The sequence below is a fragment of the Manis javanica genome, chromosome 4 (genome assembly GCF_040802235.1).
Source record: "Manis javanica isolate MJ-LG chromosome 4, MJ_LKY, whole genome shotgun sequence".
NCBI classification, from domain to species: domain Eukaryota; kingdom Metazoa; phylum Chordata; class Mammalia; order Pholidota; family Manidae; genus Manis; species Manis javanica.
Genome location: NC_133159.1, coordinates 152,026,623 through 152,052,104, shown reverse-complemented (window position 1 = coordinate 152,052,104; position 25,482 = coordinate 152,026,623). Strand labels below are relative to the sequence as shown.

At 42.5% G+C, this 25,482-nt stretch overlaps 1 protein-coding gene across 2 annotated transcripts in view; it reads left to right on the top strand.

Annotated features, from left to right (window-relative positions):
* Positions 1 to 24,545, top strand: part of HLF (HLF transcription factor, PAR bZIP family member) — a 56,701-nt gene extending 32,156 nt beyond the window's left edge. The window contains exons 3-4 of one of the 2 annotated variants that reach the window (XM_017646987.3): positions 9,808 to 10,028; positions 20,254 to 24,545. In XM_017646987.3, coding sequence (XP_017502476.1) covers positions 9,808 to 10,028; positions 20,254 to 20,472 — 440 coding nt within the window. In that variant the 3' untranslated portion in view covers positions 20,473 to 24,545. The remainder of the gene's footprint in view (positions 1 to 9,807; positions 10,029 to 20,253) is intronic. The other variant, XM_017646996.3, reaches the window with a different exon arrangement.
* Positions 24,546 to 25,482: the final 937 nt, after the last annotated feature.

Sequence of the window (25,482 nt, the reverse complement as noted above, 5' to 3'; positions counted from 1 at the left end):
GAATTCTGTGGCACAGTGACCGGCGCCAGGTTATAGGACTATTTGGGGCAAAGCCACAGTGAGTCCAAGTCAGTCCATGCTTTCTGATGAACGATGCTTATTTCACAGAACAGGTCAAAGCAGAGGAATGAAGGCTGGAATGGAACCTCAGCAAAGTTCCAGGTGTCTGCCTTTGCCCCAACCCAGACTAAGCATTAATTGGCATACTAATAACTTAAGGGTATAGATATAAAGCATGCCTCCCCCATGAAATGACCTTTGAAGCCAACTTCATATCCACAGAAGAGAATATACTACATACCCTCTCTACCAGGAGTCCTGGCCCTTCTCCTGGTAAGGCATAGTCTCTAGCTACCCAGGAGCTCATTAAGGATGCCAGTGAGTGAGATGCGGTATCAACAGGAGCCCCGGCCCTGTGGTCAGCAGTTGTCTTGTCAAATGCAGACATGCCCTTGGCATGAGGCTCACCATTCAGGAGGACTGAAGTAGGGGAGGAGGAGAAGAAGGGGAAGAAGGAGGGGGAAAAGGAAGTAGGGTGGCTGGCTGTCCCTGGCTTCCTGGGCGCTCTTATCCAAGACAGGATGCTTTTCCTGCCTCCTTGAGGGACCCTCTGCTGCCCAGGAACATGTGGGCTAGAGAGGGGGGATCCTGCAGCTCTTTGTCTCTCCTGCCCTTGGAGAGCAAAGTGGAGTAGAAAAGGCATGGGCTGTGGGTCCAGCAGACTTGAGACTGCCCCACCTTCCTCCCAGCTTTCTAGCTGTGTGACTTTATGAAGGTGATTTTCACTTCTCCAACCCTCCATTTCCTTATCCATAAAATGTGGGTCGCGGCCCACTGTGGGGCAGGCTGACGTTTGGTGGAAGGGTCTGCATCAGGCTCCCAGCCCAGGTCCTGCTGCAGGACTCTCCCTGGGGAAACTTTCCACTGAGGCAGGGTTAGGCTCTCTGGCCTCCATTTCTGGGAGTTTGCATGATTAAAAACTTGGGTTTTAGAGTCAGAAGGATTGGGAGGTGAGTCTCCAGTTCGTCTACCAGTTGAGCAACTTTTGGCAAATTGTTTAGCATTTCTGATCTTGTCTTAAACCATCTGTTTCCATTCCTGTATTTCCACACCTGGAAAACAGAAATACTAATAATTTCACCTTCGTACATCTATAGTAATGAGACAATGAGGTAATACATCCGAGGGCCTGGTGGATAGCAAGGGCTCTGCCCAGTTACCCACCAATATTACTAATACAGTTGACTCAGCAGGCTGGAGAGGCCTGCCCGCCAGCCCACGATACTTCATTTCATTCTCCCTCTCAGTAAATGGAAACGACAGACTGCCTTCCTGATGTATACACATAAGGGGTTCCGCTGGCTCTTCAGCGTCATGCCTTGCCCATATTTCTGCTGACAGCCTGTTACTGTGTGGAGAGACTGTTGGAAAACAGCCACTTAGATCAAAGCGATCTTTGCAGCAGCCTTTCAGTGTGTTTGCTTGGCAATCATGGACGGCACTTACTGGATGGGGGTCTTGTCTGAATTTGGCACAAAGTGTGTGTGATTTATTTTTGCCTTAAAATAAGTATATCAGCCATAGAAGTCGCCAGACACTTGAAGAGTATTGGGGTCATGACAGATTCCCAGCTGCTGGGGTCCAGAAGGACATGTCAGAGTTTAGTCTTTAGCTACAACTTTTCTTTCCCATCCCCTTTCTTTCTTCCTTCGTTTCCTTTTTATGATGCCCTCCTCTCCTTCCACATTCCCTTCCTTCCCTCTTTCCTTCATTTCTCCTTATATTCCTTCTTTAGTTTTTTAATTCCTCCTGTGTGTCTTCCTTGTCCTCCTCTGTCCCCTGTGCTTCTTCTTCCTTTTCTTCCTCTCGAGGGGTCTCAGTGGTTGTCTCTGGGGTACGTTTAACAAGGACTCCTCAAAGTGGTGTGTGCAGAGTGAGGCAAAGTCCATTCTTCTGAAGTAACGTTTTTATTTCTGACTTTGAAAGTGAAACATGCTTATTATAGATAATTTGAAAAAGAAAAGAAAAAGAAAAACAGTCCGCACACAGTCCTTGTTTGGATCTGGGAGTATTTATTTCTGGTCACTCAACAGTTTGTACTGAGTGTCCCTTCCGTGCAGGCTGGGGATGCGGCAGCAGATAAGACAAGGACCCTCCCACATGGTGGGCACATGCAAGTGGAGGGAGGTAGTTAACAAGTGTCAAAAAATGGAAAAGATAATTTTGCCGGGAGAGGGCTATTGTAAAAGTATCAGACAGGGTGGTTTGATAGGCAGTGGTCGGGGTGGAGAAAAGTTGGAGGGTTTGAGGAGATGGCATTTGAGCTGGTATCTAGATGATGCAAAGGGGCCAGGCAGGCAGAGAGCAGGCAGGGGTAGAGAGAACACTAAGAACAAAGGCCTGGGGGAGTCGTGTGTGAAGTATGCGAGAAGCAGAAGGGCCAGCCAGCATGGCTAGCATTTTGAGTGAGAAGGAACTTTGAATGTTATCATGTGTGGTAGTAGAAAGCTTTTGGGGGGTTTTCAGATAGGAGAGTGACCTGCATAGGTCTGCATTTTTAGAAGCTTCCTGATGGTTTTATGCAGAGTGCGCTGTCGGCACGCAAATGGAAGGAGAGAGAGCAATTGAGGATGTGGCAGTATTTCAGGGGAGGAACTGGGTTGGCTTAGCAAAGGGGCACAGTCTGATTTTTTTTTTAAGCATCTGTGATCATAGTATCTTTATTTTGTGTTTATAAGCAGACCGTTTATTGTGTGCTTTCCAGATACTTTGCGTTGTGCTAAGGGCTTTATTTATATAAACATTATCTCATTTGTCACACAACCCTATGAAGCAGGCATCTCCATCTTAGGTGAAGGAAATGAAACTCAGAGAGGTAGATAAGAAAGGAAAAATATAATCAATAATCCCTCTTCCTTAAAATAGATCTTATTAGGAAATGGGGTTATTTCTTTCCATTCTTTTATTCACTGACAGCCAGGCTTATAACGTATAAGTCGCAGAATCAGAATTCAAACCCAAGTCCCCATACATTAGAAAACCCTGCACTAATGTCAATGTTATTGTGTAAACACCCCCCAATACCCATGATACTGTTACCAAACAGTCACAAAGACTCAGAGGCATACACAAACAGAGGCTTATTGTTCACTTATCTGGAATTGCTATGGGTCAATCAGGTGGCCCTGCCAATCTTGGCTGACTCACATATCTGGAGAGCAGGTGACTTAGGCGGACCCAGCCAGGCCTGCTCCACGTGTTCTTCATCCCCCAGTAGGCTGAGCATGTTCATGGTGACCACAGAGTGTGAGGAAGAAGCAGCAGCAGCATGTAAGGCCTCATAGGCCCAGCCTTGGGATAGACACTGTCACATCTGCTACGTCTGTTGGCCATTGCAGGTCATAAGACCAGCCCAGCTTCAAGGGGTGGGGAAACAGCCTGCCTGGAACTGCAGAGTCACATGGAACAGGATGTGGGTAGAGGCAGGGATGAGACCTTTGGCCATTAGGACATAGGTGCCTTTGCAGAGTGCTTGATGTACGAGGTAATGGGTTTCTTCCATTGGAATAGGGACCAGCTAATTGGCCTCAGAGTCCAGAAAGCCCATATCCTTAGGATGTAGTTGTGAGGATTTTATTTAATCTCTTTATACATTATGAGCACTCTTTATTGGCTCTATAACATTACTACAGTCTTTTAAGTTAATCAGCTCCCTGCACTGTACGGGATTCTCAAAAGCAGGAGTATTTTGTAGTCAAGTAGACTGAGAGCCCTGATAACAGTTTTCTTTTGAAAGTAGTAGGTGCAAAGAGAATAAATGGTGCTATTTCAGACTGAAATGATGACCATCTGGGGTCCAGGAGGTCTTGACAAATAAACAGACCACAAAGTGGTCGTGGGAAGGAGAGAAAGATCTTGGATTGAGAACTAGGACCAGAGTTTGAATGGCAAGGAATTTCACCCATCAGTTCTAATGGAGAACCTTTTGGCCAAAACCAAATTACTTCTTTTCTCAGCTGTCCTTTAGGGAAAATAATGTTCATTGGCTGGATAATGCTCATCAGTGATAAACACTAGAATATACTATCTGTCCTGACATTATTGCTGCACATCTAATGCTTTGTTTATTTAACTGCCTGAATGAAGAGCACATCAGAAAGGTTGGAGGTGTTGCAGTTAGCCTTGTGTGTTAAATAGTAAATGCAACCAAAACTTATTACTTTGATGCAGCCATAAAATTAGACCATTGATGTGAGAAGAAGTAGGCACAGATTGCTGTTGTTCCCATTCATTGGTGACTTCTAGCTAATCATGAATGGAACACGAGATGCCAAATACTTGTTAAAGTATATAAGAATAAGAAACAACCTATCTTCAATTATATTATTTGGAGTTTTAATCATGCCTAACCTGTGACAGAAGCAGAGGCCAATTTGGGGCTTGACGGTAACTTCTCATCTCCTTCCAGATTTAAGCCCTTTGTTCCACCCTTTCCTCCAGAAATCCTCCTTGACCCTCATGGAAGTGACTTTCATCATGATGCTTTTAGAAAGAAAACATTGTTCCAGAAACTGTAGAGTTTACTTCATGGGACTCTTGATCTTGTCCATCCGGATCTTTTAAGGAAAGCCTTGGAGACACACCAAGTTTAGACTGAACAAATGCAAAAGGAAACCATATGATCATCTCAACAGATTCTAAAAAGGCATTTGAGGAAATGTAATACATTACAAAAGAAAACCTCTCAGTATAACAAGGCTGAGAGGGTTGGAACTGCCTTAGAATGTGGAGCAGTGCCTACTAGGATTCTAGAACAAATCTTCATACATAGGGTATGAAGTATTAAAAGCTTTTCCCATCAAAGCCCAGAATGAGCAGGGGTCTCTAGTCTCATCCCTTTGGTTCCTTATTATCTTGCAGAGCCTAGCTAGTATTTATATCGTTTACAGTCAGGAGCTATAAACATTAAAAGGAAGCTACAGCTCTCCCTAGAGACAGATGATAAGATTATTTACCTAGAAAACTCAGAGAAGTAAAAATGCTAGAACTATTAGAACTAAAGGAGAGTAAACTGGCTGGATATAAACCTACCATTTTAAAAACAGTGGATTCCTATATACTCGCAACAACCAATTAGAAAGTAATAGGAAATTTACACTAGGAACAACTATTATAAAACATTTAAGGGATAAACTTAGCAAAAAATGTGAAAGGCAAAAATGAAGAAAGCTGTAAGACTTACCTGCTAGAATAAGACAAGAAAAAAATGGAAAGCATATTATGGGTATACTCAACATTTTAAAGATATCAGTTGTTCCCAAATTAACCTATGGCTTTCATGCAATCTTCATTCAAAAATCCCACTAATAATTTTAAATATAACTTTATAAATGTATACTGAAATTCATCTGGAAGTGTAAGAATACCAAAGAAAATTTTCAAAAATGAACAAGAAGAGGGAAGAATTTCTTGCCCTATCATATGTCAAACCTCACTGATATTATTATGCTAAGACATTGGAAAAGATTAAGTAAAGCCCCTTGCTTATACTGTACACAAAAATAAATTCTAGGTGACTCAAAATTCTAAAAAACAAGTCAATTATAGTTGCATTAAAGTATAGAGTAATTATGGTATAATGAGTTATAAGAAATACATATTTGGTCATTCATATGACCAAATACATATTTCCCAGGTATATTTGGTCTTCATCCACTGTTCCTGAAAATACTGCAGTCTTAAAGGTGAAGTGTGTCTTGTCATGTTAATGAGAGACTTTTGGGCCCCCACCCAAGGACTGGAGGCTGAATCAGTCAGTGGCCAATGATTTAGTCAATCATGACTATGCAATGAAGCCCTCACAAAAATATCGGAGAAGAGCTGATTGCTCTGCTCTGCTCTGTAGGATCCTGCTTCTCACTCAGGAACAGCTTCTATGCTTGGGGAACCAGAACACCTCCATGTATCACGGAGCCCGGCCTCAAGCTCCACGAGGATAGAAGCTCCTTTATATGGGACCTTGCTTTATGTCTCTCTTCATCTGGCTGTTAACTTTTGTCCTTTATGGTATCCTTTATTAAACTGATAAACATAAGAGTTTTCCTGAGTTCTGTGAGCTGCTCTAGCAAATTAATGGAACCTAAGGGGGAGGTCACAGGGACATCCAATCTGTAGCTAGTAGGTCAGAAACACAGGTAACTGCCTGGGGCTTGTGACCAGCATCTGGAGTTGGGGGTGGAGGGCAGTCTTGTAGGACGGAGCCCTTAATCTGGAGAATCTGGTGCTGTCTCTGGGCAGAGAGCATCATGATCGAGTTGAGTTCTCGAACAGCCTGCTAGTGTTTGAGAATTGATGTTAGTATGTGTGGGAAGACCCCCTCCCATGTATTTACACACAGTGGAATCAGGTTCAAGAAACTGAATGGAGTTACACTACTATTACTGCTGTGTATAATATTGTTACACATATATATAGGGAAAAGACACCATCACATTTGGTGTCGGACAAGTGGGAATAACAGTAATATACACACGTATATATACGTACATGTATATGTGTGTGTGTATATAACTGGGGGTAGAGAAGGTATGAAAGTTAGAAGTCAAAGATTTCAAGATTTCACTACATTATAATGTAAGATCACATCAATAATGAGAAAAACCTATAAGCAAAGTTATAAAACCAAATCTGAGAGAAAGTATTTTCCATAGATAAAAGAGATGAAAGGATTGATTATATCCATAGTCTATAAAGAGTTCTTACAAATGAATAAGCAACAAAATCTATTTAAAAAGGGACAAAAGATATGAAGAGGTGAAAAAATAAAGGAGAAGAAATAAATAATAAACATGTCAGATGTTCAGTCTCAGTAGTAACAAGGGGAATACACATTAAAACAGTGCTGTCTGTGTGTATCACATTGGCAACAGTTTAAAATTTATATGTGTGTGAAAATGTGCTTTCCTGGATGTCGGTGCAAGTGTAAATAGGGCAGTTTGTCAGTACATTTAGAAATATAAGGTGTACATGCCTTTTGCATAAGCAGTCCACTTCTAGGAATCTCTTCTACAAAAATACATACTTAAAAATCCACCAGTTGGAGAATGATTAGGTAAATACTACTCACCCTTTAAAAACAACAGCGTAGTTGTATTTGTACTAAAGTGGGAAATGGTATATGGTATATTGGTATATTAAAAAAGTAATCTAAGATATGTGGGAAGTATAATTCTATTTGGGTTATATCATTTATGTATAAAAATCAAAGTTTGAGAGCTCCACACCAAATGGTTAAGAGTTGGTCACCCCTGGGAAGAGCAGCAAGGTGATTTGGGGACAGGGGAAAGGAGCCTTCTTGACACATTTTTGCATTTGTTGAAATTTTGCAGTGAACATCTTTGGTAATTTAAAAAATTATGTCAGTGAGGCATTCTTAAATTGAAAATTCTTATTTAAAAATTTTGAAAATCCACAAAGGTAGGAAAAAATAAAGATACTTCTTCCATTACCCTATGATGCTGTTGACACTTTAGGATAAAGAGACAAAAATGAGTTCAGCAGAGTTGACTCAGTAGAAAGTATAAATAAATAAGATGGCACAAGGGTCTCTTTGGGGAGAAAGGACCTGGCTGTGTTTTTCAGGTCCTTCACTGTTGGCTGGTTGATGCCAGGGGAAGCCATTGACCTCATGCAGTTAGGTGTTCTGCATTCTGCAGGTAGGGCTGACCTACTTCCCCTGGAAGAAAGGACTGGAGAGAAAGAATGCCAAGAAAAGTTCTGCTTAAATGTGAAGCATTATTGTTAGAACATTCTGAATGAATGTCAGAGCCCAGCATCTCAGAGGGCCCCCATTAAATGAGCAACACTCTTTGTAGAAGCTGAACTCTGAAGTAGGCACCACAGTGAGGGGTGGGGTGGGGATAAAACAGATAAAACACAGATGACCATGTGCTCTGGGGGAGGAGCAGTATGGGTGTATGTGTATAAAGTTTAACATTTATAAAGCAAGAAAAGCACATTTTAATGTAGCATAATTCACAGAATTCTAAAGTACTGAGGAGAAACTTGAAGTCACTTGGAGTAATTAGATTTGGGAATATTAATTCAGAGATGCTTCCAGAGGGTGGGAGAGGGTGCATGTGCCTGTTGCAGGGATTGATGGGGAAGGGAACAGGGGTGGTGGAGCGATGGTTGTAGTGACAGGGCATTGGGTAGCTTTGTTCTTAGGTTCAAAGGGAGTTTAAAAAGGGAAAATAAAATCCCCGTTTAACTCAGATATGGTTCATTTTTTGAGGCAATGTCAAGAGGCACAAGATCAAATCTAGCTTGACACCATCCAGTACAGAGCTCTGCGGTTTCTAGAAGCTGTAGCTGAGCTGCAGCTTAGCTAATGAGGAATCTCCGTCCTCTGCCAATACCTCAGGGGCCCATCTCTTCCTCTTTGGCAAGCAGAATACAAGGAGAGCTCAAAGCCGAGTGGGGACCTAAAAGGTCACCCAGAACATTCATTTTGCAAGCCCCCCACCAAGCCTTTCCAGAAAACAGACGAGCATGGTTTTACAGTTTAGCTAGAATGGGAGCCAAAGCCTTCATGCTTCAACTTGGGGAAGGTTTTAATGAAGCCTAGAGGATACTTCACACATTGTCCAGCCATTGGCAGTGAGAAAGAAGAGATGGGCCAAACACAGCCAAGCTGTATCCTCTCATTTATTCTCTGGGCGTGAAAGGAGCGATTGTAAAATTCAAATGACACTAGAAGTTAAGATTCAGAGCTCCCCACATAAACTCTGCAGTCTGTTATTAAGTTCACTTGCACCAGGAAGACACATTCTGAAATGCAGTAACCCTGTTGTTCTGTGGATGTTTGTGCATGTCGGTGGTTTGGCCTGGAGAACCCTCAAGTGGAAGCTGGAGTGTCTCCATTATGTCCTTTCTAAGTTGTTAAAATAGTTCTTGAGCCTCCTCCCTTCTCACTGCCCCCACTGCCAGGGGGAACACATATGTGGGTTATCCCATCAGCCTGGTAGCTGACCTCCCATCTCCAGTCTTGCTGCCTGCAATCCACTCCTCACACTGCCTGCGCCTTCTTTCCAAACGCTTGCCACTTTGGTGCTCCGAATCTGTCAGTGCCATTCAGGGCAATTTCTAATACCCCTGCTGCCTACCCTCCTGGACACACCTCTTAGAGTGATACGGCCCTCCACTCCAGTCTTGTGTTCTGATTGAGCACTACAGCTGCCCAGGACTACTTGCAGGCCCTCAAAAATGCAACCTTCTGTCATGTATTTGTCCCTGGATTACCTTTTCTTTGCTAATTCCTGTTTGTCTCAAGATGCAGCTATACCAAGTGTCATCTCTAGGAAAGATTCTCTCACCGCCTTTATGTTATGTCCTGTTCCTCCACACTCTGGCAGCACATGAGGTTTACTGCTAGCCCAGCTGATTCACTCAATCCTAACAGACTAGGTATTGGGCTGATTCCAACTGTCCTGGAAAACACCTGAAAGGTAAACAATCAAGAGTACCTGGCACATAGTTGGTGCTCCATAAATGTGATACAGGAAAAAATAAATGCATGTGTTTTTTAAAATGTAGTTTGTGGACCTCTGTATGTATGTGGGTTTTTGTTTTGTTTTGCCTGATCTGACGTAAGTCTGCTCAGCCTGCCGGGTTCACAGGTCATGCTGAGCATGAAGAAGGTGAGCGAGGCTAGAGTCATGTAAGTTGAGGACTCTCACCACTCATCCTGGAGCATCACCAAGTAGCTCCATAGAGTATTCATGAATTACAGCTCCAGTCTTGTTCCAGGTCAGCTGTTGCCAGCAAACCGCAATACCCCGAGTCCCATTGATCCTGACACCATCCAGGTCCCGGTGGGTTACGAGCCAGACCCAGCAGACCTTGCCCTCTCCAGCATTCCTGGCCAGGAAATGTTTGACCCTCGCAAACGCAAGTTCTCCGAGGAAGAACTGAAGCCGCAGCCCATGATTAAGAAAGCCCGCAAAGTCTTCATCCCTGATGATCTGAAGGTAAATTGGAACTGGTGATCAGGCCGGGGTCAGATGGAGGTGGGACTGAGAGGCGGATGGAAAGGGCGACTCCCGGAAGGATTGTGCAGTCTAGCAGACAGACGACTTGCGAATTCCCATCGTGTTTCTTGGCATGCGAGTCTAGGCAAGTTGCTTTCCCTCTGGGTGCCTTCTGAAATACACCTTTCATGTCTTGATAATGTATAGAATTAAGGAGAAGCAATAAAATATTGGAGTGATTTACAGTCCAGGAAGGAAGGAAACCTGCTGCTATCTGCAGGGAAACCTAATGAAATCCTAATAAAAGCAAACCAAAATGTTTCAAGGTTGGAGAAGAAACAGAATCATTTGGGAAGGGCATCTGGGCCACATAGTCCTTCAAGGGTCACCTTCCCTTTATGAGTTTACTGATAATCAAGTGCTGCCATTTCCCTGTAGGCTTCAGGGACTACCTACCAGCTGGGGATAGAACCTCAGCCGCCCACATTGCCACCTGTGGATGACCAGGGTGGGATTTTTTTTTTTTTTTTTTTTTTGAGAGGGCATCTCTCATATTTATTGATCAAATGGTTGTTAACCACAATAAAATTCAGTATAGGGGGGTCAATGCTCAATGTACAATCATTAATCCATCTCAAGCCTAATTCTCGTCAGTCTCCAATCTTCTGAAGCATAACGAACAAGTTCTTACATGGTGAACGAATTCTTACAGAGTGAATAAATTCTTACATGGTGAACAGTACAAGGGCATTCATCACAGAAACTTTCGGTTTTGATCATGCAATATGACCTATAAACCATCAGGTCAAATTTGAATATTCATTTGATTTTTGTACTTGATTTATATGTTGATCCCACATTTCTCCTATTCTTATTATTATTTTTATTTTTAATAAAATGCTGAAGTGGTAGGTAGATGCAAGATAAAGGTAGAAAACATAGTTTAGTGCTGTAAGAAGGCAAATGTAGATGATCAGATGATCAGGTGTGTGCCTATGGACTAAGTATTAATCCAGGCTAGACAAGGGCAGCAAGACATCCACGGATGCAGAAGATTTCTCTCAAAGCAGGGGGTGTGAGGTTCTGAGCCTCACCTCTGTTGATCCCCAAATTCTCACCTGATGGCCCCCCTGCGACTGTGCCTGTCTTAGGTTGTTCCTCCTTTGAGGAATCTTACCCGTCTCTGGCTAACCAGTCATCTTCCGGGGCCATACAGGGAAATGTAAAGTTGGTAAGTGAGAGAGAAGCCATATTGTTTGCAAAGGTTAGCTTTTTACTTCTTTGCAGATTTATGCCCTGTGGCTTCTATGCCCAGCACTTGTCTCGAGGTATCTTTACCACCTGGAGGAATTATGATACTCGGTAAATTCGATATGAGGCACGAATTCTATTTAAGGTTTGTAATTAGGAAGGAAGAAGAAAAGCTATAGATGTAGCATATGAAGGAAACTTGGGAGGATTGATTATTTCTTTGACATATCTTCTTGTATAGTACCTTAAGTATGTATAGGTTTTAAACTACTAACTAATTTGCACACACATATTAACATAATAGGAATACGGTGACATAAACAAAGCAAATCTATAATTACCAGCCATCTCCAGTGAAGCCAAGAAAACCATTTAGGCACCCTAGGCATTTGTGAAAATTTATCTATGATATGATGGATATTTTCCAACTGTACTTGAACCATCAGACAAATTAAAGCAGCCCATTTCTGGGATCTGTTCACATCCCATATGTTCTTTTAACCATAGATAGTCTATAGTCATGAGATTTTGGGGTGCTACAACTTGCACCCCTCCCAACTCCTGGTTGAGTTCCAACAGTACAGATCCAGTCAAATTCGTTGTCTCACTGTATGCACATGCCAGCCTAGACATCTCCCTCCTCCTTCTTATGGCAAGTCCAGGAGACGGTGGGCTGGATGCAGCCACAACCGCAGCATCGTCCGGATCCCTATGGAGGCTTTTTGATGATCATCCCCCGGCACGAGTCCTCCAGAGAGTGCTGATGCCGGAAGCTCCTCCTCATATCGTATCTTAGTTCATTTTCTGGGTATCCAAGCTAGGCCTTGATCTTCTGCGTAGAAACAAACAGACCCTTTGCCCACACTTTGACATGCCCTCTATACCACTGTGCAGAACTCATTGGAGGTCAGCACACAGTAACTGCTTTTTTTTTTTTTTTTAATTAAGAGAAAGGAGTATTATCAGAAAAGAGTACCTCCATAGCTGATCATCTGACGCCCTTTAAGTGATCAACATTAAGGATATTTAAAGCATGCGTTGATCTTTGATTTACCAATAGTTTTATCCTGTTAAGGAGTAATCCCGCTTTTCTTTCTTTCTTTCTTTTTTTTTTTAAATTTTTAATCTACACTTACCTGAAGAATACTATGTTTACTATGCTCTCCCCTATATCAGGTCCCCCCTAACAACCACATTACGGTTACTGTCCATCAGCTTAGCAAAATGTGGTAGAGTCACTACTTGTCCTCTCTGTGTTGTGCAGCCCACCCTCCCCTTTCTCCCTCCCCCCCATGCATGCTAATCTTAATACCCCCCTTCTTCTTCCCCCCCTTATCCCTCCCTGCCCACCCATCCTCCCCAGTTCCTTTCCCTTTGGTACCTGTTAGTCCATTTTTGGGTTCTGTAATTCTGCTGCTGTTTTGTTCCTTCAGTTTTTCCTTTGTTCCTATACTCCTCAGATGAGTGAAATCATTTGGTATTTCTCTTTCTCCGCTTGGCTTATTTCACTGAGCATAATACTCTCCAGCTCCATCCATGTTGCTGCAAATGGTTGGATTTTTCCACTTCTTATGGCTGAGTAGTATTCCATTGTGTATATGTACCACATCTTCTTTATCCATTCATCTACAGATGGACATTTAGGTTGCTTCCAATTCTTGGCTATTGTAAATAGTGCTGCGATAAACATAGGAGTGCATCTGTCTTTCTCAAACTTGATTGCTGCGTTCTTAGGGTAAATTCCTAGGAGTGGAATTCCGGGGTCAAATGGTAGGTCTGTTTTGAGCATTTTGATGCACCTCCATACTGCTTTCCACAATGGTTGAACTAATTTACATTCCCACCAGCAGTGTAGGAGGGTTCCCCTTTCTCCACAGCCTCGCCAACATTTGTTGTTGTTTGTCTTTTGGATGGCAGCTATCCTTACTGGTGTGAGGTGATACCTCATTGTAGTTTTAATTTGCATTTCTCTGATAATTAGCGATGTGGAGCATCTTTTCATGTGTCTCTTGGCCATCTGTATTTCTTTTTTGGAGAACTGTCTGTTCAGTTCCTCTGCCCATTTTTTAATTGGGTTATTTGTTTTTTGTTTGTTGAGGCGTGTGAGCTCTTTATATATTCTGGACGTCAAGCCTTTATCAGATCTGTCATTTTCAAATATATTCTCCCATACTGTAGGGTTCCTTTTTGTTCTATTGATGGTGTCTTTCGCTGTACAGAAGCTTTTCAGCTTAATGTAGTCCCACTTGCTCATTTTTGCTGTTGTTTTCCTTGCCCGGGGAGATATGTTCAAGAAGAGATCACTCATGTTTATGTCTAAGAGGTTTTTGCCTATGTTTTTTTCCAAGAGTTTAATGGTTTCGTGACTTACATTCAGGTCTTTGATCCATTTTGAGTTTACCTTTGTAAATGGGGTTAGACAATGGTCCAGTTTCATTCTCCTACATGTAGCTGTCCAGTTTTGCCAGCACCATCTGTTGAAGAGACTGTCATTTTGCCATTGTATGTCCATGGCTCCTTTATCAAATAGTAATTGACCATATATGTTTGGGTTAATTTCTGGGGTCTCTAATCTGTTCCACTGGTCTGTGGCTCTGTTCTTGTGCCAGTACCAAATTGTCTTGATTACTATGGCTTTGTAGTAGAGCTTGAAGTTGGGGAGTGAGATCCCCCCTACTTTATTCTTCTTTTTCAGGATTGCTTTGGCTATTCGGGGTCTTTGGTGTTTCCATATGAATTTTTGAATTATTTGTTCCAATTCATTGAAGAATGTTGCTGGTAATTTGAGAGGGATTGCATCAAATTTGTATATTGCTTTCGGCAGGATGGCCATTTTGACGATATTAATTCTTCCTAGCCATGAGCATGGGATGAGTTTCCATTTATTAGTGTCCCCTTTAATTTCTCTTAAGAGTGACTTGTAGTTTTCAGAGTATAAGTCTTTCACTTCCTTGGTTAGGTTTATTCCTAGGTATTTTATTCTTTTTGATGCAATGGTGAATGGAATTGTTTTCCTGATTTCTCTTTCTATTGATTCGTTGTTAGTGTATAGGAAAGCTACAGATTTCTGTGTGTTGATTTTGTATCCTGCAACTTTGCTGTATTCCGATATCAGTTCTAGTAGTTTTGGAGTGGAGTCTTTAGGGTTTTTTATGTACAGTATCATATCATCTGCAAATAGTGACAGTTTAACTTCTTCTTTACCAATCTGGATTCCTTGTATTTCTTTGTTTTGTCTGATTGCCGTGGCTAGGACCTCCAGTACTATGTTAAATAACAGTGGGGAGAGTGGGCATCCCTGTCTGGTTCCCGATCTCAGTGGAAATGCTTTCAGCTTCTCGCTGTTCAGTATAATGCTGGCTGTGGGTTTATCATATATGGCCTTTATTATGTTGAGGTACTTGCCCTCTATTCCCATTTTGCTGAGAGTTTTTATCATGAATGGATGTTGAATTTTGTCAAATGCTTTTTCAGCATCTATGGAGATGATCATGTGGTTTTTGTCTTTCTTTTTGTTGATGTGGTGGATGATGTTGATGGATTTTCGAATGTTGTACCATCCTTGCATCCCTGGGATGAACCCCACTTGGTCATGGTGTATGATCCTTTTGATATACTGTTGAATTCTGTTTGCTAATATTTTATTGAGTATTTTTGCATCTACATTCATCAGGGATATTGGTCTGTAATTTTCTTTTTTGGTGGGGTCTTTTCCTGGTTTTGGTATTAGGGTGATGTTGGCTTCATAGAATGAGTTTGGGAGTATTCCCTCTTCTTCTATTTTGTGGAACACTTTAAGGAGAATGGGTATTATGTCTTCTCTGTGTGTCTGATAAAATTCCGAGGTAAATCCGTCCGGCCCCGGGGTTTTGTTCTTTGGTAGTTTTTTGATTACTGTTTCAATTTCTTTGCTTGTAATTGGTTTGTTTAACTTTTGTGTTTCTTCCTTGGTCAGTCTTGGGAGGTTGTATTTTTCTAGGAAGTTGTCCATTTCTTCTAGGTTTTCCAGCTTGTTGGCATATAGGTTTTCATAGTAGTCTTTAATAATTCTTTGTATTTCTGTGGAGTCTGTCGTGATTTTTCCATTCTCATTTCTGATTATGTTGATTTGTGTTGACTCTCTTTTTCTCTTAATAAGTTGGGCTAGAGGCTTATCTATTTTGTTTATTTTCTCAAAGAACCAGCTCTTGGTTTCGTTGATTTTTGCTATTGTTTTATTCTTCTCAATTTTGTTTATTTCTTCTCTGATCTTTATTATGTCCCTCCTTCTGCTGACTTTAGGCCTCATTTGTTCTTCTTTTTCCAGTTTTAATAATTGTGATGTTAGACTATTCATTTGGGATTGTTCTTCCTTCTTCAAGTGTGCCTGGATTGCTATATACTTTCCTCTTAAGACTGCTTTCACTGCATCCCACAGAAGTTGGGGCTTAGTGTTGTTGTTGTCATTTGTTTCTATATATTCCTTGATCTCTATTTTGATTTGTTCATTGATCCATTGATTATTTAGTAGCATGTTGTTAAGCCTCCATGTGTTTGTGAGCCTTTTTGTTTTCTTTGTAGAATTTATTTCTACTTTCATACCTTTGTGGTCTGAAAAATTGGTTGGTAGAATTTCAATATTGTGGAAGGGGTGGGATTTTTTTAAGGAAGCTGATGGGTTTCCTGATGCTATTCATACATAATATTCACTCTGTATCTCAGGTAATGATCACTTGAATATTTCAACAAAAAAAAGTTCTCAGTTGTTGTTTTTCTGCTATATTATTTATAAAGTAAAATAGATTTACCTTAGCAAGTCAGAAACCATCTAAAACAAAATTAATCTGACACCTTTAATGGTACCTTAGGAAGAGAATTCAAAATTATGCCATGTCCCAGATAATAAAACCAAATAAAAGAATAATCATCCCAAAATAGAATCATTTTTGATTAGCCATTGCTTAGAATTTTTTGTGGTCATACTTCTTTCCAATCACATGGACAATAGAGATATGATTACATTCAAGGCATTGGAACTAAGCATGATTAGCCTTATTCTAATTTCTGACCTCCATTTTTCAAACCTAAATATAGTTCAGATGGAAAGTCACTCCTAGGCTGGGAAATCGGGAGTTTGGGACATTGTCCCAGAACTGAGTTAGACCAGTTACCTCTGCTTTTCCTGTTGAGAAAGAACACAGGAGGAACAAGTACAAGGCAGATTTAAATCACCATTGTCATCTACACACCTGAGACTACCTCCAGTGGTATGACATGGTCGAATGTCAGGGCTGAAAGGGACCCCAGAGATTCCTTAGAGCAAAGGGGTCATTTTGCATTTGAGGAAATGGAGAAGTAGAAAGGTGAAGTCGGGTGAGCACAGCTAGTTGGAGTAAAGCCTAACCCGGCCCCTAAGTCTTCTTGTTTCCAGAAAGATCACTGCAACATGCTGGCCCTGACAAGGGTCCTTGAGTGACAAACCAGTAGTTGCCATCCTGAGAATTGAAAGAGGAAAGGGTGCAGTAAAAATACCAGAAAATCTAAACAAGCCGAGGAATTGGTGGTTATTCTGGGATGGAGTAAGAAAGAGGTGGATGGGAGAGTCCTGGGCAGTTAAGGACCTTTTTTCAGCTGGAAATCTTTTCCTCATCTTGTGTTCTTAGCCATCCAATTCTGTGCATATCTTGGAACCATCTCTTTAGACCAGCGAGCCCATGCAGCACGGACTTCCATTGGATGGGAGGGTAGTTTCAAATTGTGCTGCTGAGTTGTAGATGGAACTTCCAGCTGGCCCTTCACAGGGTCTCTAAATTTACAAGTTCAGAGCACAAAGCAAGCTGACTTAAGAACCCAGGTAACCTTGCAACAGAGGCTGTGTGAAACAGACTGTGCTGGAACTATGCACATTAGTGCTATGATGGCCAGGCCTGACCTTTTCACAAGGCAGGAGGGGAACAGACAGGAACATTCTCCTGCCAAATGTCCTTGGATTTCCTTTTCTGTGAGTGAGGTCTCAGGTTACAAACTGTGATCTCACATGAAGCAAGAAGTAGATGAACATATTTTTCCTTCCAGCAGAGAGGACAGAGGATGGGTGGGAGAGGCGTCTGCAGTCCCCCAGCACTGGACAAACAAATTGAGGGGATGGCTTCACCAATAAATGGGCCTCCCCACAGCTGTCTGATCTTCCTCTGTTGAGCCATTCATTTGGGTTAGCATGCTCCCTTGGGAGAATTAAGGGGTGGCATACTGGGATTCCTAGGTGAGAATCCATTTGATCATCTTGATGTCATAATACTTTTAAACATCTGTTCATTCACTTGACAAATATCTTTCAAATGCTTGTGTGTGCCAAGGCCTGGGGTTACTGAGGTGAGCCAATACTGATATTGTTCCTACTCTCAAGGAACTTCCACTCCAGTGAGAAAAAGGGAGTGTTGCCATGGCAGGAGGGTTCTGACAGGGGGAGGAGGCCGCAAACATGAACCCTTGGGAAGATGATAGGGCAGGACTGAATGGGCGCTTGTGGTGTGGTGGTGACTGGGTAGCCTCATGGCATCTGTAGCTGGAAGATAGAGGAGAAGGGGACAAGAGATGGAGTACCAAGTTTATCAGCTCCACTCAAAATCCTGCTCCTTGCCCCCCAGCCACTCTGTAATAACAGAGAGAGGAGAGCTGGTTTTTCTCATCCAGGGAAAGTCCTTATTCCATCAGTCATCCCTGCCTTCTGCATCCTCTGCTTCACTAGGATTCTCAGCTCCCCTTCTGCCTGAGGTGGCCCCCATTCCACATCTTCCCTAGCTCATCTGTGTGCATGGACAGGTGAGGCTGGGAAATGAAAGCACCTTAGAAGTGAGAAGAGCTCTAAGAGACAGAAGAGCTAGTTTTTACCCTGAGGTCAGCTGGGGATTCCCTGGTCCTTAGCTGCAGGTGCCAAACCAAGTCCACGGCCTGTGGGTACTCCCCCCGCCCAGCACACACACAGCTTATGCAGTTTCCCAGGGGCTTGTTCTACCATTCATTCATCTCCCAGGCTCCTGTCCCCCTGTGTGCAGGTTCTGACACCTCCCAAGGCAGCTCCTCTTTCGAATGATCTTGGAAACCCTACCCCCAGGAACGCGATTTACTGACGCGACCAATGGGATGGAATTTGGGCTTATGACAAGTAACCACTCAGGCAACTGCCGTCAGAACTGGGAGCTTCACTTGTTCATATGCCTTTAGGTCCTCTTACCCCTGTGAAGCCTTTCACTCTCCACTCCTCCTGGGTCTCTCCATCCAGCCGGCCTGGCCCCTCTCCCTTCCTCCAGTCTCCTGCTCCCTTTCTGAAGCCCAGACAAGAAAACCCATTGATAGTCATTGCATACCTGCCTCAAACTTATTACCCAGGTATTCTTCAAAGGACAGCCTTCTCTGAAAGAAGGATGTGTGTACCAGCTGTTAGGAAGATCATTTTTTTACTTTGTTATATTTTAATTATGAAATGTAGAGAAAGCCAGGGGTTTTTATAAGTACCAGCTTGGAACAGCAGACAGGTGACTGCACACACTTTTCTGTCTTTGTGCAGGGCAGATGTCTGCTAAGGGTAATGGGCAGGTGTGGGGGTGGACCACTGACCTTAGACCTCCCCTGCAGCCTTGGCTCCAATCCATGTGACCTTCTCCCCTGCCAACTGCCCCTTGGAGTCCTGGGGGCGGGTAAGAAGTGGCCTCACCCATTTACTCTGGGTGGCTGGTGACTCCAGGTACTAGACTTGAAAGGATCAAGGGATTTGTTGTTGCAAGTTGTTGAAAAAAGAGGATAGCAAAATTTGCCAGGTGACACCATAAATGAATTTGGGAAGGTCTAAAAGAAGATTTACAGGTCCACCTCTTCCTGGGAAGGTTTTCCTTTTTCTGGCAGGGGGAGGAGCAATGCAGGGAAGGGATGAATTGTTTTCACATTGGCCACATTTAAATATTACTCAGCCTAATTTAGGCCTAGAAAACAATTAAACAGGAAGTTAGAGTAAATTATTTAAATGTTAGCCACCAATATGAGTATACTGATCATCGGCAGGTGGAAATTTAATTTTGGTTTTTAATTACCAAAGTATATATACCCATTATATAATAATTTAATAGTTTAGAATGAAAGAAAATAAAAGGTAAAAGATCCTACCTCTCTCCTTGGCCTCCTTCCTTGATTCCCCCTTTTAGAGGCACAATACTTTTAATAGCTTGGTATAAATCCTTCTGAGCCTCTTTTTATGAATATACATTATGGTTTATTTAACCAAAATGGGATGAGGCTAATTTATCTGCAAATTGCCATTGTTTCCACCCACAGAGTGGTAGATAATCAACATCTTTTTGGTTCAGCTGGATCATTATTTTTAATAGCTGCAGTGTCCTTCTGTATGACTCTACCATAAGGCAGTTATTAATCTCTACTGATCATTAGTTTTTCCCTATTTTTTGCTATTACAAACAATGCTGCAGTCAGAATGTTGTGCCTGTGTCCGGGTGCACATGCATAAGGAATGCTGTATAGGAAGAGTGAAGTTCCTGCATCAAGGTGTGTGCATTTAGATAGTAGAGAGACTGCCAGTTGCCTTCCAACAGTCTAGGATCACCTTACATCAAAAGCAGATGAGCCCACGGAAGAAAAGGGGCCTTAAGGTTTCCGCAAAGAGAGTAAGAGAGCTTTGGAATGCCACTGGGGTGCGAGGGGAGCCACCTGCCTGCGTTCAGCCTCTGATCTCGCCTCCTCCTCCTGGGCACAAACCGCCTGGCAGGCAGAGCAGGAGCGATGTGACGGGTCGGTCCCCGCTGCAGGCAGCAAGCGCCCCGTGGCCCGTTCTCCCGGGCCTGCCGGCAGGGTAAAGGAAACAGGCGCAGGTTCCGACACCGGGGCTGCTGCCGCAGCACAAGCCTGAGGCCTGCGGGCGCCCGGCTGCCGCTCAGCCCTGCCGAAATCTAATACCTTGTTTCTTCGCCCTTCTGTCACTAATGAGCAGGATGACAAGTACTGGGCCCGGCGTAGGAAGAACAACATGGCGGCCAAGCGCTCGCGCGACGCGCGGCGGCTGAAGGAGAACCAGATCGCCATCCGCGCGTCCTTCCTGGAGAAGGAGAACTCGGCGTTGCGCCAGGAGGTGGCCGACCTGCGCAAGGAGCTGGGCAAGTGCAAGAACGTACTCGCCAAGTACGAGGCCAGGCACGGGCCCCTGTAGGACAGCATTTTGAGGGCTGGCTTTGGAGAAAAGGGACAGCTCATTTCCCGTCTGATGGCGCCGCACCCGACCCAGCCTCGGTGACATCAGCACGTTACCAGAGGCGGAAACAGGACTGACTCGCGTTTGGGTGTTGCGCGCGACGCCGGGCTTGTGCTCCCGTGTGGGGTCAGCGGTGCGCGCCGCGGCCCTTTGCACTTGCCGTTTTAAGACAGCCCTCTCGTCATCTTTCAGTTCCAGAAAAGAAAGGTGCCCCGGGTCAGCTGGACTGTGGAGACCTCTCCTGGGTTTTCCTGCCCCGCCCTCCTCCCCTCCTGCCCTTTGGGCGAGGCTTCCTGTGCTCTCTCCCCAACTCTTCCAGGGCCCGCTGCTTGGGTGGCTAAGAAAGGTCCTGGTAAAACAGTAGATCTGGGTTTTCAAGATTGCCAGCTCTTGTTTCTGTTAATCTGTAAATTAACCATGCTAATAAGGTGCACAGAATAATTTAGCACTACACTGCAGCTCTCTCTATTCTGTTATAGGTTGCTTTCCTCAGATTTTCTGTTTTGGTGATAATCGTTTTCAGATTTAAAGTGCTGTTTAGATTTATCAGATCCCATATTTACTTACTGCTATCTACTAAGTTTCCTTTTAATTCTGCCAACCCCAGAGAAGTAGGAGTACTATTAGAGAACACAGAGTGTGTTTTTGCACCGTCTGTACCTAAAGCAATAATCCTATTGTGCGCTAGAGCATGCTGCCTGAGTATTACTAGTGGACGTAGGATATTTTACCTACCTAAGAATTTCACTGTCTTTGAAAAAACAAAACCTACAGTAATGCATTTGAGCATGCCCAGAACATCCCCAGGACAGGAAAGAGGGAAATGTCAGGTCTAAGAGTGAGGGGTTGATTTATCAGTGTATGAGCCAAAAAATGCATCTTGGAACAGCTTATCACATTGTTACATTTGCTTTTGTTTTCTCATCTCTCTTGTATCCCTACCCCCACTTTCCTAGTTCACTTTTTCCATATCTCTCTTGATATTCAAAACAACTCAATTAAGATTCAGTTTTCCTCCTTTTTGTAATATATGTATTTTTGTGAATTATACCTTGCTGTTTTAAAAAATCAGTTCAGTTAATAAGTTGATGTTTTGTAAAACCCTTTTTCCTAGTGGTGTCACTTTTGAATGTTTCATAAATCGATGATTCTGGAACTTATGTTTCTTACTCTGTTTGCTTTGAAACGTATGTGCTCTTATGAAGTGGACTTCTGAAAAATGAATGTAAAAGACACTGGTGTATCTCAGAAGGGGATGGTGTTGTCACAAACTGTGGTTAACCCAATCAATCTAAATGTTTACTATAGACCAAAAGAGATATTAAATTGTTTAATGTTTATACAGAGTAATTATAGGAAGTTCTTTTTTGTACAGTATTTTTCAGATATAAATACTGACAATGTATTTTGGAAGACGTATATTATATATAGCAAAGAGAAAAGGAAAACTATTTCATGTTTTAAAATTATATAGCAAAGATATATATTCACTGTTGTACAGAAAAGAAGCACTTGGGGGGTTTTGAAATCTTTAATATTTTAAGCCTATCACTGATACATCAGCATGTTTTCTGCTTTAAATTAAAATTTTATGACAGTATCGAAGCTTAGTGTGACAAATCCTCCTCTAAAATCGTTAAGGGGCTTTCTTGTTTCCTATTAGGTCTCCAAAAGAAGTCAGTCAACAACATCCAAAAGCACAAAATGGATGTTAGTCAAATATTTATTGGATGATACAGTGTTTCTTAGGAAAAGCATCTGCCACAAAAATGTTCACTTCAAAATTATGAGTTCCTGGAATGGAATATGACTGCAAGTACCCCAGACAATTCTGTTCTCCTCTGTGGGCACGTGCGTCTTTTGCAGTATAAGGTTGATATCGTTGTTATGTGTGTGGTTTACAATTTGGCCGATGTTCTGACTTTAAAGGTGATTGTTCTTTTGTTTCACTAAGTTGTGTAATGTCAAGAGATTCTGCTGTTACTGCAAAGAAACATTTCGTGCTAGATTAAAATACCCTTTCATCGATGGGATTTTCCAGTTTTCCTGCCTCCAGAGTATCTCATTCTTTAATAATGTGGTGGTCTCCTTGTCAAGCTGTCAGCAATGCTTCTCGGAGTATCACAGGCTTGGGAAACCTGACTAATAGGCTATTCCTGACTAATAGGTATCCCTTTTGCCCTGAGCTATAGGGGACAGTAGGGAATGGGGAGAGTATTGAAATTGAAATACATTGTTCAGGCAGATAACTAATAAAACCTTTGGCAAACTTAAGGAGAATAGAGTAAGTGATACTCAGAGACACAAGTGGACATGGAGTTGACCTTTCTGTAGGCAAAGAGACGAATTGCAGCAGTTATTAAATATCAGCAGTTACTAAAACAGAGACAGGTGGTATCTTTAAGTAGAGAAGTGTTGAAGGATTGCATCATAGACCATCCAAATTCACTGAGGTGTAAAAAAAGTAGTTGAAAAATTATATTTGAGCACTGGTCTTTCTTGGAATTAGGTTGTTTGTACCAAAAGAGAACCACAAGTGTTGTTTGTGGAAGAAATTAAAAGATCACAATAAAATGTATTATTTGGTGTGCCAGAAGAGGTTTCAAAACCTCTCCTTGTTTTAAAAATGTTTAAACTTTGGAGTCTGTACAGGTCCATTATGTGTAGGCCAGTGTCACCACACACAACATGAGAACTCAATCCTGGATTCACTGCCTTTTGTCCAAGGCAGTTAACCAGTAAATAAGTCAGTTGTAAATGGCATGGGAAGCCAGGGCCTGATTTGGAATGACTTGGATGGACCAGGGTCAAATGAGTCCTGCAGACTATAAAAGATTCCTGTTGTCATTTGTCACCTTTCCATCAAAAGCATCTTTCAGAGATGAATTACTTGGCCATCAAACCTGAATCTAAATCATATCATGCCAACATCATTTAGACACAGTTTGGACTGAGTGGCCTAAGACTTCCTGACAAGGTCACTTCTTTGGACTAGACTTGCAAAGGGAGGCCAAAATTGATCAGCCTGTCCTGCTCATGAGAATGGGGAATGAGAGGACTGCGCGTGGTCAGTTCCTTCTCTTGAGAAAGTGGCCACCTTTTGACCATTCAAAACCCACAGGGGCATGCCTGATAAGCCTTTCATCTTTAAATATGACATCTGTGAAACCATTCCTCAAAGCAAAAGGTCCATTCGTTTAAAGAGTGCAGATGGGATTTGGGCATTGGGAGGGTAGGAAGCTACTAGATAATGGAGAGTTTCCTCCCAGTTTACCAGCTTTGTGAGGGATTCCACATAATCCTAAATGTACATGGAAAAGGTCTTGGGTTTGTTTTCAGAAGAATCAATTTTAAGTGGAGCCCCAGGGAACCCCACCACCCCAGGGTAAAATGACAGCCATTCTATAAGATGCAAAGTTACACTGCTTTTTCCAGTAGCTTGTCTAATTTCCCCCTAATGTTCCTTTAAGAAAACTCAAACATTCTCAGAGTTGATGAGAGTGATCCCAAGGCAGGCTAGCTTGGCCTGCTCGCCGGTGTGGAGTACAGAGGCCAGGGTTTAACCGGGGTCAGCAAGCTGCCAAGGACCAGAGAGCATGTGGCAGACACTGTCTGCTCTATGTGTGCCAGCTTCCTGTTGAGGGCTCTGAGGTCCCCCCTGGGGAGGCCAGGGTCTCCTCCAGGTTTTCCCTACAACTGATAATGTTATTTTTCAAATGAGCAAGGTCTTATCCTAGATCTTGCTCCACTGGATTTGGCAACTAAAGTCAGTGCATTTTGCCGAGTGCCAAGTGTGTGCAAGTATTCAAGTCATAATATCTTTCACTTTGGAGCACCTTACCAAATAAAACAGTAATCCATCATTATCCTTTTGGCAACACCACAAAGCTTGCATCGTCTAAACAGGTACAAGTTCATGTGAGGTCAGTTTAATTGTACACCATGGCATGGGTGGTATTTATGTTGTTAAATCCAAACCTTTATTTGTCTGTTACTCTTTATGTTTAATAAACTTTGAATTTTTCCCTTTCTTCCATGTATTTTTCTTGACAGTCTGCCAGAAATTAGGTTCTGTTCCTAGTGCTATCACCAAGAAACCATTTACAGATATTAATTACGTAGATGATAAAATGATAATACTATACAATTAGTGATAAATTAAGGACTTATGTGCCAGACACTATGCTAAACACTTACATGGAATATTTTATTTACTCCCATATCAACCTTATGACGTAGAGGCATTGCTGTCCCCACTTCACAGGAGAGAAAATAGAAGGTTTGGGAGGTTAAGTAGTTTATCTAATGTTACATAAAAAGAGTGACAGAAATGAACTCTTATCCAGTGAATGGGCATCATTTAGACTGATGGTTTCCCAAAACCAGTTCAAAGACTGATTTCTGGTTGGATGTATAAGAATCATCTGGGAACATATTACAAGACTAGCGATCCAGTGATTCTGAATCAGTAGATCTGGGATGGGGCCCAGAAATCTGAATTGTTTAAAGGCACCCAGCTAACTCTTGCGTGTGACCAAGTAACTGGAGACAAGAATTTATAGGCTTGGCCTTAATTTGAGTTAATGAGTCTTAGTGGATCCATGTAGAAGCTTCAAACCTTAAATAATTACCTGAAATTGTGTGTGGGTTTTTGTGTATAACACATATTTATTTTTCTGTGTAGGTGATCCATAGCTTCCCCCAATAGACAAGAGAATCTGTGATGCAAGATGAAATAAAGACCCCTGATTTAAGGGAAGGTTGATGTGGGGTGGTCCCCAGCACAGGCATCCCATTAAATCACCTGGGGAGCTCAGCTCACTGGCACTGTGTGGGTCACAGCCCAGACCGAGGGACTCAGCATCTCTGGCTGAGGGAAGGGGCTCCGTAATAAGCAGCCCCATTATCCAAATCTGTGACCTTGAGCAGCTACTAAGCAGCTTTGAACCTAAATTGCCTCATCTGTGA